Below are 12400 nucleotides of genomic sequence, written 5' to 3'. Positions count from 1 at the left end.
TGCAGCAGTCACTGGATAGAATGTCCTCTGCTCATTAGCCTGGATGTCTTATATTTTGACACATGAAGACTAGTCAACCTATACTGCAATCTGGCATTCTGAGATAAAGCTGATGTTACAGCACCACCCCAGAGGGTTTTTTTTTGCTTTGTTTTATTTTTCAGCGCTGAAGTGGTGCTTCTAAACAAAAGTCCCTGACCCTAGTCTTATACTTACCTACTACAATCTTCACCTTTTATTGGCGTTGCTCAGTTCCCATGGCGCCATCTTGTGACCACAACTTCTGACTGACCAGAAGTCAGAAGTGATGGTCACAAGCTCTCAATGTAAGCCTATGAGATAAAAAAATATGGCATTTGAAAAGTGACCTTTGGCTCGCTCCAGCGATCATTGGATCAATCCAGCAGGTTAGAACCTGCTGAAGACCAACCGGAGTGGCTCTGATAGAAGTTGAAGATGGTGGCAGGTAAGTATAAGACTTGATGCAGGGATCTTAGTTTAGAAGCACCACTCCAGCGCTGAAACATTGAACATTGAATATTATTATTGACTATGGACTTGTGAAATTCAATAATGTTTTAAAATACTCTTTAAGATTAATATACCTTTTCAGATTAGATGGAAAAAAGGTGTTATTTATAGGGTCAACTTTTGTATCATCTTCTTAACCCCATCATTAAAATCATGGTTTTTCAAGCTGTAAATTATAGGATTCAATAAAGGCACTAAAACAATGTATAAAAGGGCGAAAAACTTATCTTGTTCTGGATAATAACTCGATGCTGGCCTCATGTACAAACAAATTATGGTCCCATAGAAAATACTGATACATGTGAGGTGGGAAGAACAGGTTGAAAATGCTTTGTAGCGTCCTTCCATAGATTTGATCTTCAGAATAGCAACAATTATGAAAACATAAGAGATCAATGTCAGCAAGAATGTAGAAAGAGTCAAAAGGCTGCCAATGATGTAATTCATGATCTCTACTTTAGAAGTATCACTGCAAGAGATCTTAAGGAGAGGTGAGAGGTCACAGAAAAAATGGTCAATGTGATGGGATGCACAAAATGATAGCTGAGATACAAGAGAAATATGTACTGCTGGATCCAGAAAACCGATGATCCATGCAGATGTTGCAAGTCCAGTGCAATATTTGAGACTCATCAGAGAGGCATAATGAAGAGGCTGACAAATTGCAACATAGCGGTCGTATGCCATAGCTGCAAGTAAGATGACCTCAGTGCTGGCCAGGGCAATGAAGAAATACAACTGAACCATGCAAGCCAAAAATGAGATCATTTTTCGTTCAGTGAGCAGAATAAATAACAGATTCGGAAGAATATTTGAAGTATAAGTGATGTCAAGAAAAGAAAGGTTCAGTAATAAAATATACATAGGAGAGTGTAAGTGAGAACTCCCCCAGATGACCACAATAATTGTCAAATTCCCGAAAATAATAACAATATAAAGAATGAGAATGGTTAAAAAAATTGGAATATTAAGTTCTAGTATTTCTGTTAGACCTTGGATGGTGAACACTGTCATATTGTGTTGCGCTCCAAGATTCATTTTATAGATGTTCCTGCCTAGAAATAAATAGCTACATATAGCTATTCAGAAAGTATACACTGTACCTTGAAAATCAGTATATAGACAACTATTTCTGTAGCATTAATTGAAAGGGTTATTCTTTTCTGTCTTCAGGAGCGCACTGCTCCCCTGCCTCCGGACTTCCTGCTTGCAATCCTTCACTACTAGGACAACCCCTTCTCATTCTTCATGTTTGGCCCCATGAAAATAAAAACACCTATACTCACCTCCCATGCTGGAACCATTCCAGCGGTGTTGTCACCAATGTTCTCGAGGCTTGCATGAGGTTTGTTACGTCACATGAGCCTTGCACCCAATTAGCGCTTGCGTCATTGTCTCTGCCTTCGTAGAAACTGAAACCTGTTGATATTTAATACATCCAAAGACCGGGACAATGATTGGGCTGATCGGGTGCATGGCTCGTGTGATGTAACAACCTATCGTGAGCCCGGGAACATGAGCTCGACACCGCTGGAACGGCAACGGCATAAGTGTTTTTATTCTAATGATGCGAAACATGAAGAATGAGAAGAGGTTGTCTTAGTAATGTAAAACTCCTTTAACAATTGGGACCAGGAGTATGGCTGCAATGTTGGTCAGAACTATTCAATCTTAGAGGCTGTGAACTGCGAAGAAGAAGTGCAGGGGCACAGAAGGTGTCATAATCTAGCGATCTGCTGCCCATCAGTGCCTGAAAACTTTATAGCAAAGACATTGCAACTGGCCACCTCTGATAGACTGCAGAGGTGGGTGACAACCTAGTAAATAAACAGTAAACTATATTATTACTGGTCTTGAGAATGGAGGGGTTCTTCACCTTTAAGTAGTCGTGTGAGTTCCATTGGACCCCAAGCAAGTTTGTTTTTGTCATATTTCCTACGTAGGTATGGAGGGAAGGCAACCATTCATTTTGGTAGCTTCCTGGCTCGATACCCCTACCTCATCAGTGCATCGCGAGACGTGTCGTCAACTACATGTGCCACAGCGAGGTGCTTGGGATCCAATAGACCCCATGTGACTAATAGTGTAAGTTGTTTTGCATGACTAACTGAAAGTAAGAGGTAAATTGCAAACTTGCTCGGTTTTACAAGCAAAGCATATAGAAATTTTAGCCATTTCACAAGTTGAAACAACCAAATGGTATCACCAATCTAATAACTGTGAGATATTGAATAGAACAATAATTCAATCTTCATTTACTGGTCAATGAAATGTCTAGAAAATACTTACATTAATCTGTAAACCTATCGAGGCAGCAGACTTTCATGATATTCCAGTAGAATAAAGTCCCATGAGTAACTATTTATTAAAAACAGTAAAGTCTTAAAGAGCAATATAAAAATAAACATTTCTAATAAATATTCTGCATCAGTTCATTATTTTCATTACCTCTGTTTTATGTCTCTCAATTGAGTTCTGTCCTGATCATTTAGTTATAATTCAATAATGTAATATTCAATAAGTATTCCAGAGAAATACATTTAATTGTATGGCTCAAAGAGGAAAATGTAAATCATTTCATTATTTTAGTTTTTATTATTACTAGATTATTCTTCATTTTGGCAGCACTAAATCTCTGAAGTCATGGTGCGTACAACTTGGTCTAGCCGTATCAGGGCTGCCAATAGCATCTGTAGTCAGGGGGTATTATTATGAGGGAGATGGTAATGGGGAATGTTGTTGCTAAAAAGAAAAAAAGATAATGCAGTACTACCAAAGTGATGATGTCACAAGAAAGATTGTAAATGCCAAACAGAAATATTTCCTAAAATAAATAATAAATAATCCAGTATCTTTAAATTTCCTTACTATAGAGTTCATAGGAAATCATTTTTTATACCAGTGAATTGCTGGAAATGAAGACGTACAACTTTTACTTTTAATATTGTTGTCCACTAAAATACTGAATTTGACAAATTGCCTCATGGTGGTCTGAAATATAAATACACAGATTCTTATCTACTGGACCTCAGATGCTTCTCCATACCGCTGATTACGTTCTCCACAAGTCTCCTATCCCCATGTGATTTACCGGAGCAGTGATAGTCTGTCTGATTCAGAAGAAAATGTCTCCTAACTCTTAACTGTAGCTTAGGCCGGTTTCACACGTCAGCCACTGACACACATAGACACAGTTAAATCAATGCATATGTGCAGATGTTATTGATTTTTTGCGGACCGTGTCTCCGTGTGCCAAACACGGAGACATGTCAGTGTTCGTGGGAGCGCACGGATTACACGGACCCATTAAAGTCAATGGGTCCATGTAAAACATGTACCGAACACGGACGTTGTCCGTGTGCAGTCCGTGTGCCGTGCAGGAGACAGCGCTACTGTAAGCGCTGTCCCCCCCACTGGTGCTGAAGCCGCGATTCATATCTTCCCTGCAGCAGCGTTTGCTGTAGAGAAGATATGAATAATCGTGTTTAAAATAAAGATCCATGTCACGTGGGGCCGCCCATTACAATCATGAATATGCGGCTCCACCTCCCGTAGGGGTGGAGCCGCATATTCATTACTGTAAATGAGCGGCCCCACGTGACCGCTCATACCGTAGAAGGTGCGGCCAGGACAGGAAGCAGCGCCAGCCAGCGAGGGAGCTGGGTGAGTATTTTAATAACAGCGGAGGGGGGCGCACTGGGGGTGGGCACATGGATCTTTATTTTAAACACGCAGGGAAGATATGAATCGCGGCTTCAGCACCAGATGCAGGGGACAGCGCTAAACTTCAGCGCTGTCTCCTGCATGGTGCGCGTGGTACCCAGTGGGCACACGGGCGGCACACGTGTGCCGCACGTGTGCCACACTGATGTGCCACAGAAACGCACCGGCACACAGACACGGATAATTCCGGTACCGGAATTATCTGGACGTGTGAGACTGCCATTAGACAGAACACCAAGGCAGCGATCAATGGCTGCTGTGTGGTTGCAATAGCCATGTAAGATTCCCTGTCAGAAGACAAAGTAAGGAGACTTGCAAGGAACCCAACAAGGGCTGTGGGATTTCAGTAGGTGAATATTTTTTTTTTTCTTCTAAGTCTACCATGAGTCCATTTGTAAAATCCAATATTGTCATAGACAACCTTTTTAAATATGGATTTTCTGGTAGCAAAGGTTTAGAGCTAGCTGCCAAGCTTCAAGCTTAAAAGTTGTAGAAATTTCTAACAGATTTATTGTGACAAATTTTTTAGAAATCAATAAGTCGCCAATTTTGACTCAGGATTTTTTGATGCCTGCCATAAGCAAAGCTGATTTTAAAAATTCCCTTCCGGATGTGTTTCCTTTCCTCGCCATTTCTTAAGTTATTTGTTAGCAGTGACTTAGTACACAGTTGTTCATAATCAAAGCCTGAAAACTGGTAAATACGTAATCTTCCTCCAAGCTGAAAAGAACATACAATTGCATCCAGTCAAGGAAATCCTGCGTGCATACACAGAACGTATCAGTCTGTATTCCGAGCAGGTTAGTTTAGAAATTCTAGACTTGAATTCCCAGTGTTATATATACTATTATAAAACACCTTTTTGAAAATCCTTAATAATATTATTATATCCGCAGTTCAGCATATTAGAAACAGCAGTTTTTTGGCATGTCTGTAATGTACGTTATATTTTCAGGAAAAATCTTACCTTTTAAAAAAATTACAGCGGCTTATCATTGACAACGTGGATCAGAAATTCAGCAACGCCAACAGTCTCATTAACTCTTCAGTGCTTATATATATTGCTGCAGGAAGAGATTGTGTCCCCAGGAGAAATCAGTGAAAATGTTTTTTTTCTTTCATTTTTGTTTAATGATCTTAAAAGTTTAGAAGTCAATATGAACACAAATGCTTTATAAATGCATTATATATACAGTCATGGCCAAAAGTGTTGGCTCTCTTGAAATTATTCCAGAAAATGAAATATTTCTCCCAGAAAAGTATTGCAATTACATTTGTTTGGTTATACACATGTTTATTTCCTTTTTTATTTATTTATTTATTTATTATGCTTTGCTTATATAGTGCTTTCTTATTCCGCAGTGCTTTACATACATTGCCACCCAAAAATCTGAGAAGAAAAAGCAAACTGGACATAATATCACACAAAATTCCAAAAATGGGCCAGACAAAATTGTTGGCACCCACAACCTAATATTTGGTTGGACATCCTTTGGAATAAATAACTGCAATCAATTGCTTTCTATAATCATCAACAAGCTTCTTACACCTTTCAACTGGATTTTTTGACCACTCTTCTTTTGCAAACTACTCCAGGTCTCTCATATTTGAAAGGTGCCTTCTCCCAACAGCAATTTTAAGATCTCTTCACAGGTGTTCAATGAGATTTACACCTGGACTCATTGCTGACCACTTCAGAACTCTCCAGTGCTATGTTTACATCCATTTCTGGTTGCTTCTTGAAGTATGTTTGGGGTCATTGTCCTGCTTGAAGACTCATGACCTAGGACACAAACCAAGATTTCTGACATTGAGCACTACATTGCAACTCAAAATCATTTGGGAATCTTAATCTTTCATGACGTCTTGCACACAGTCAAGGTTCCCAGTGCCAGAGGCAGCAAAACAACCTCAAAACATGTTTGAACTTCCACCATATTTGACTGTAGGTACTATGTTATTTTCTATGTAGGCCCCATTCTGTTTTTAGTAAACAGTACAGGGTGGGCCATGTATATGGATACACCTAAATAAAAAGGGAATGGTTGGTGATATCAACTTCCTGTTTGTTGCACATTTAGTATATGAGAGGGGAAAACTTTTCAAGATGAGTGGTGACCATGGCGGCCATTTTGAAGTTGGCCATTTTGGATCCAACTTTATTTTTTCCAATGGGAAGAGAGTCATGTAACACATCAAACTTATTGAGAATTTCACAAGAAAAACAATTGTGTGCTTGGTTTTAATGTAACTTCATTCTTTCATGAGTTATTTACAAGTTTCTCTTTGTTTACAGCAATTGACATGTCGCGGAGGTTAACACATGAGGAGCGGATAGAAATTGTGTTGGTGTCTGGTGAACGCAGTACCCGGGTCATTGCAGCAGATTTTAATGCAAGACACCCTATGCAAGAAAACTCATTCCCATTTGATTTAGGTGTATCCATATAAATGGCCCACCCAAAAAAGTTTGCCTCATCACTGAACATAATGTTCTGTTTAAACTGAGGTTTCTGTTCCAATTTTTGTTTTGCCCATTCTGCAAATTCAGTGCGCTGATCTGGGTCATCCTCGTTGAGATGCTGCAGCAGTTGGATTTTGTAAGGGTGTCATTTGTGAATAGCTAGTATCAGGCGAAGATATGTTAAACTGATGCCAGATCGGCGCGCAGTGTGCACCATCTGGCGTACTGTTCTGGGACTGTTCTATGTGTTATCTGCTTGGTTTGTGGTTCATTAAAGTATTGCCACACTGTTTTACCCTCACCCTGTGTTGTCTGAGTAGCATTATGCCCACGTTAACGGGAGAGCGGGCATTAGGCGGGACGATCCCTGGTCCATGTGGTTCTGGCTAGCGGATCTGGGTGCTCACTGACCCCCCGTGTCTCCACAGATTTGCTTTACCAAAAAACTCTATCTTGGCCTCATCTGTCCACAAGACACTTTCCAAAAAGAATTTTGGCGTACGTATATTTTGGCAAACTGCAGTATAGCTTATGTCTCTGTGTTAGCAGTGAGGTCCTTGTGGGTCTCCTAAATAAATAAACCTCAAGGCACGATGCACAAAATAAATATATAAGAGGAGGAAAAAATATATCCACCAATGTGCACCAATGGAGAAAATAATGGACAGATCTGGAAATCACATAGAAAAACCCCCTGACGAAGGCAGACGCCGAAACGCGCGTCGGGGTTCGGCACATCCCAGGGATCCACTCTCCATATAGCAGGTAACATCGAATGGCTGTTTTTGATCTGTAACACTTGCACTTTATTTAGTTTTGGCTCTGCTAGCTAGGTGCCCTATACCTATTTGGTCACTCGGTCCACCAGGTCTTTATTTAGTCTATTCAGCACCAGGAGCTGGTACCATTTCTTATATTTCTGCTAGCACCTTACTTGGTCTCCTCCATCCTCCAGCCTTCTGTTTATACTATTTGCACATGCACCTTACATTATGTTAGCATCTCATCTGCTCTTTGACACCGCTATATGGCTTATTGATACGGATAAGTTTACCATTATTATATTTTTTTGTACTATTCATATGTCCCTGGTGGTGTGCCTTGTATGGTATTCTTTCCCACCGTTCTACTTTATATTTTAATAAATATTGTTATTTACACTTTATTTTGGACTCTTGTCTCGGTTCTTCTTCGTTTTTCCTTGTTGGTCTCCTGCCATAGCGTTTCATTTCATTCAAATGTCGACATATAGTTTGCTTTGACACTGATGCACCCTAAGCCTACAGGACAGCTTGAATTTTTTGGGAAGTTGATTGGGGTTGATTATCCACCATCCAGACTATCTTGCATTTATTATAAATTAAGTAAATAAATATATGTAACTGTAGACTTGTGAATAGAGTTAAGCAAATTTTTCAAAATTCGGTTCCGATTACAATTGGTAGCAAGTATTGAATTTGCAATATTTGCTGAACACAGCCAAACATCATTGGAGTCAATGGGAGTAGAAATGACTGAATATGTTTGGAATCGATCATCAAACATAAATTTGGCAGGAATAATGGCACCAATATAGCACGAATATGGCAAATTGAGCTTCAGCGACCAATTCCAAACATATTCACTCAACTCTACTTGTGAATCTACTGTGAGGATTCTCCGGTGCTGTCGCCAGGAGTGGTGGGCGTGTGATATGAAGTATGTGATCTGCATACATGCGGTCACATGCCAACTAGATGGACGCGGTCTCATTGCAAGTATATTTAGTGGGTCTGGATACAGTCTAGTTGAAATGTGGTCAGAAGTATGCAAATTGTATACTTGTGGTCAAATTACTGCCCACTCCTGGTGCTGGTGAATCCTTACAGTGTGCAGTGTGTGTAATATGAGGATTCTCAAGTCTGTACTCGCATAAAGTGACTGCAGACTTGTAGCTTAAGACTGGACAACCCAATTAACTCTGTAAATATAATTTATGTCTAGCATTTGGAGTGATCTGTGTTGTCAACTACTACTGGCGAGGGTAACAATGGTCTTAAATTCCCTCCATATGTGTACAATCTTTCCGACTGTTGACTGATGGAGTCCAAACTCTTCAAAGATGCTTTTCTAACTTTCTCCAGTATTATGAGCCTTAAGACTAAAAGTGATAGATCCCTGTTCTTTAAATTAGACAGGTTACCCAGTCGCACCTTATTGATATCCCATTAATTGAGAACACTAGACTCTGATTTCACCTTCAAATTGTATCCTAATCCTAAAGGTTCATATACATTGTCTCTCATAGACATGGGATATTTGTTGCTTTTACCCTAAAGACAAACTAATAAGGGATTTAGATTGTGAGACCCAATGAAGACAATGGCAATGTTTATAAGGTGCTGTGCTTGCCAACAAGGGTTTTGCCACCAAGTATTAAGTCTTGTTTGCCAGAGGGAACAAATGATTTTCTGGATTTTATTTTTGATATTTTATCTCTCAATGTTAAAATTAACCTACCCTTAAAATTATATATGTCTTTGTCAGGCTAAATTCACATTAGCATTTCTGTGCACAGCGTATTCTTTTTTGCATGCCAAAACGTATGCAAAAGCATGCTTACGCCTGTGCATCATCTTGCGCATGACGCAAACAAAAATGCTAAGTGTGCATGCATTTAAATGCGTTTTGCCATGCGTTTGGGTTTTTTGTGCGCATGGTGGTGGTGGTAACATCATTTTCTGGACATGCGCAGTCTAAAGTACGCATGCATTCCCATGGAGAGTAATGCGTTTTTTTGACGCCTCAAAAAATGCAACATGTTACATTTGCCGGAAACCGCCACACACCGTGAAACTACGTATGCTTAAGCATCCCCATATAATCGCATGCAAAAGCATGTCCCTGTGTACACCATATAAAAGATATGTAGACATGATGCATGCTGATGTTAGTGGATCATACGCTGCGTACAGAAACGCTAATGTGAACCCAGCCGCAGTGGGTAAGCTTACAACATCAGCAAGGGATCAAATACTTATTTCCCCCACTGTAAGTAAAATAGATAAAAAATAAATAAACAAAGTCTATTATTCTTTGCTGTTCTTATATTTCACTTTATTTACTGTTAGGATGTGATGAAAATCACCTGTAGTTAGATTAAATTTATGCAGAAATAGAGAAAATTTTGTAGGGTTCACAAACTATTAAAGGGAATCTGTCATCACATGAAGGAGGTGTTACCAGTGTGATGTGTGATGGCAGCTCTCTGCTCTCCTGATCTCACTGCAGAGCTGTGTGTGATTATACCTGACACATCTGCAGGCTCCTCTCAGCTTCCAGCTTACAGGCAGACAGGGTTGCAATATTGTTGCCATACAGCAGAGCAGAGAGAGAAGAAACACATGTGTTTGCAATAAGACTAATTTCATGTCTTCTGCTCTGTGTTGGTTACTTGTTTCACACTGGTAACTCCCCCTTCATGTAAAACAAGCCTTATAGGCAGAGTTATCTTCCTAGCACCAGCCTCCCCAGAGCCTAGAAAAATGAGAATCAGTGCTGAGCGGTCATATAGGAGCGCTTAGGAAGCAGCCCAAGGGTGGACAGGATGTCAGGTCTCCACCACAGCTCCTGCGGAGAACCTTCAATGGAGGATGGGAGCAATGAGACAAAGATAAATGGTCTGAGGAGTGCAGGAAAGAGACACAGATGAGAGATGGGGTTAAACCACAATGCATTTCGACAGAGGACCCGTCTTTCTCAGGTGGATGCTGTGAAGATACGAGATGTGCAGCATCTGAAACAACGGATACTGGAAGCCTGTGCCAGCATTTTTTCTGCGTTGTTGCCATCAGTGGGTCAAGAGTGGGAGAAGAGGGTTGCATTAACAATCCAACACAATGGACAGCATTTTGAACACACTTTATAAGTGGTCATAAACTTGTAAATAACTCATGAAAGAATAAAGTTATGTTAAAACCTAGCACACTATTGTTTTTCTTGTGAAATTCTCAATAAGTTTGATGTGTCACGTGACCCTCTTCCCATTGAAAAAAATAAAGTTGGATCCAAAATGGCTGACTTCAACATGGCCGCCATGGTCACAACCACCCATCTTGAAAAGGTTTCCCCCTCCCATATACTAATGTGCCACAAACAGGAAGTTGATATCACCAACCATTCTAATTTTATTTAGATGTATCCATATTAATGGCCCACCCTGTAGTATGGTGCAAAGATTCAGACATCAATCTTGAACTGGAACAAGTGATTAGTTTAATGTTAGGAAAGTAGCTTAGTGGTTACAGTGTCTCAATGAGGGCACACTCTTGATACATAACATTTTACTTTTATAATACCCCTTTTCTGATACGTTTTGTCAGGTCTGATGGGCATCGCTGGTTTAGGTCCGGTGCCTCCTCTCTTCTTGCATTTGCCGTCCTCCTTTCTCTACATCATCCACACAGTGTTTCCCATCATGCCCCTGCATATGTGCACTTCTCTTTGCCCTGCCGAGAGCAGAGCAAAGTAGTGTAGTGCTCAAGCCCGGAAAAAGATCAGAGTGACAGCACATGTGCACTACAGTACTTTGCTCTTTCCTCAGCAGGGGAAAGAGAAGTGCGCCTGCACAGGAGTGTGTTGGGGAATACTGTGTGGATGATGTAGGCTGTGTCATCCACACGAAGCAGAGAAGGAAGACGGTGATGGCAAGAAGAGAGGAGTCAATGGACCAAGACTAGAGACGTTCATCGGACCTGACCGCCCCCAAGGTGAGTATAATAAAAGGTCTTTTTTTTGTCTTGCAGGGTGGCTTGGAGACTTATACACAGCATTCCAGAATTGTGTAAAACAAGGCTGAAAATAGTGGCCGTAGGCTATATGGAAAAAACCTGGTGACCGGTACTCTTTAATGTGAATACCTATCTGAATTCATAACATTAATTATATTGTGGTGTATCTTTGCATATACTTAATCAAGCACTACCCAATGTGTGCCACAGATGTGACCCAATCATTATCAGAGAATGCTTTCTGTGTACCACTGACCGTAACAGACATAATTTTCATTCATTTTATAAATTTCCCACTTACGCTTCATTGTCATTCATTGTCTTCTCCATGTAGGTTCTTTTCACTTATAGCCATGTCATGCAATAAAATAAACCATGATGCCCAAGATGACTTTTCCTATCCTCAGACTGATTTTAAACAATTGTAAATAAGATTACATTTACCATTATACAGTAGAGGGGAAAAACTTCCTGATCTGTATCTTAAGAAATACACAGTGAAATACCTTGTACGTTGCTAAACTTGTAAACACTACAGTGCGACATTTAACAATCAGAGAGGTCTTCATATCCTCAAAATGTTAAAAAATTTACCAAAAATTCTCTATAGATTACACTGCCATTGTAAAATTCTGCTCAAAGATAGATATAAACATTCACTGTTAATTTTAGATAGGCTGAGCAATGAGAGTGACTTTGACTGCCATACAGGTTGAGTGGCCGAAGATGGCTCTATGTTAGTGCTACATCGCTGCATAATGCAAGATATCACAACCATGACAGGCAAGCTGCAAATAAATGGATCAGTTGGATTTTGGCTCATTGTATTTTCCAGTCACCGTACCTTTGAAGGTCACAACGCAATCCAACTTATTTGCAGAGATTTTTTGGCAGTGCCTGTATCACGGCCAAA

At 40.1% G+C, this 12400-nt stretch overlaps 1 protein-coding gene across 1 annotated transcript; it reads right to left on the bottom strand.

Annotated features, from left to right (window-relative positions):
• Positions 1 to 636: 636 nt before the first annotated feature.
• Positions 637 to 1545, bottom strand: LOC138666829 (olfactory receptor 5AR1-like). Its single transcript, XM_069755005.1, has one exon. It carries the CDS (start codon positions 1543 to 1545, stop codon positions 637 to 639), a length of 909 nt encoding a protein of 302 aa, XP_069611106.1.
• Positions 1546 to 12400: the final 10855 nt, after the last annotated feature.

This window comes from Ranitomeya imitator, chromosome 2, assembly GCF_032444005.1.
Source record: "Ranitomeya imitator isolate aRanImi1 chromosome 2, aRanImi1.pri, whole genome shotgun sequence".
Classification (NCBI taxonomy): domain Eukaryota; kingdom Metazoa; phylum Chordata; class Amphibia; order Anura; family Dendrobatidae; genus Ranitomeya; species Ranitomeya imitator.
The sequence above is the reverse complement of the archived record's forward strand: the minus strand, read 5'-3'. Positions and strand labels throughout refer to the sequence as shown.

Excerpts from the sequence above, each read along its gene's own strand:
- LOC138666829 (XM_069755005.1), bottom strand. The coding sequence starts at position 1,545 with ATGACAGTGTTCACCATCCAAGGTCTAACAGAAATACTAGAACTTAAT.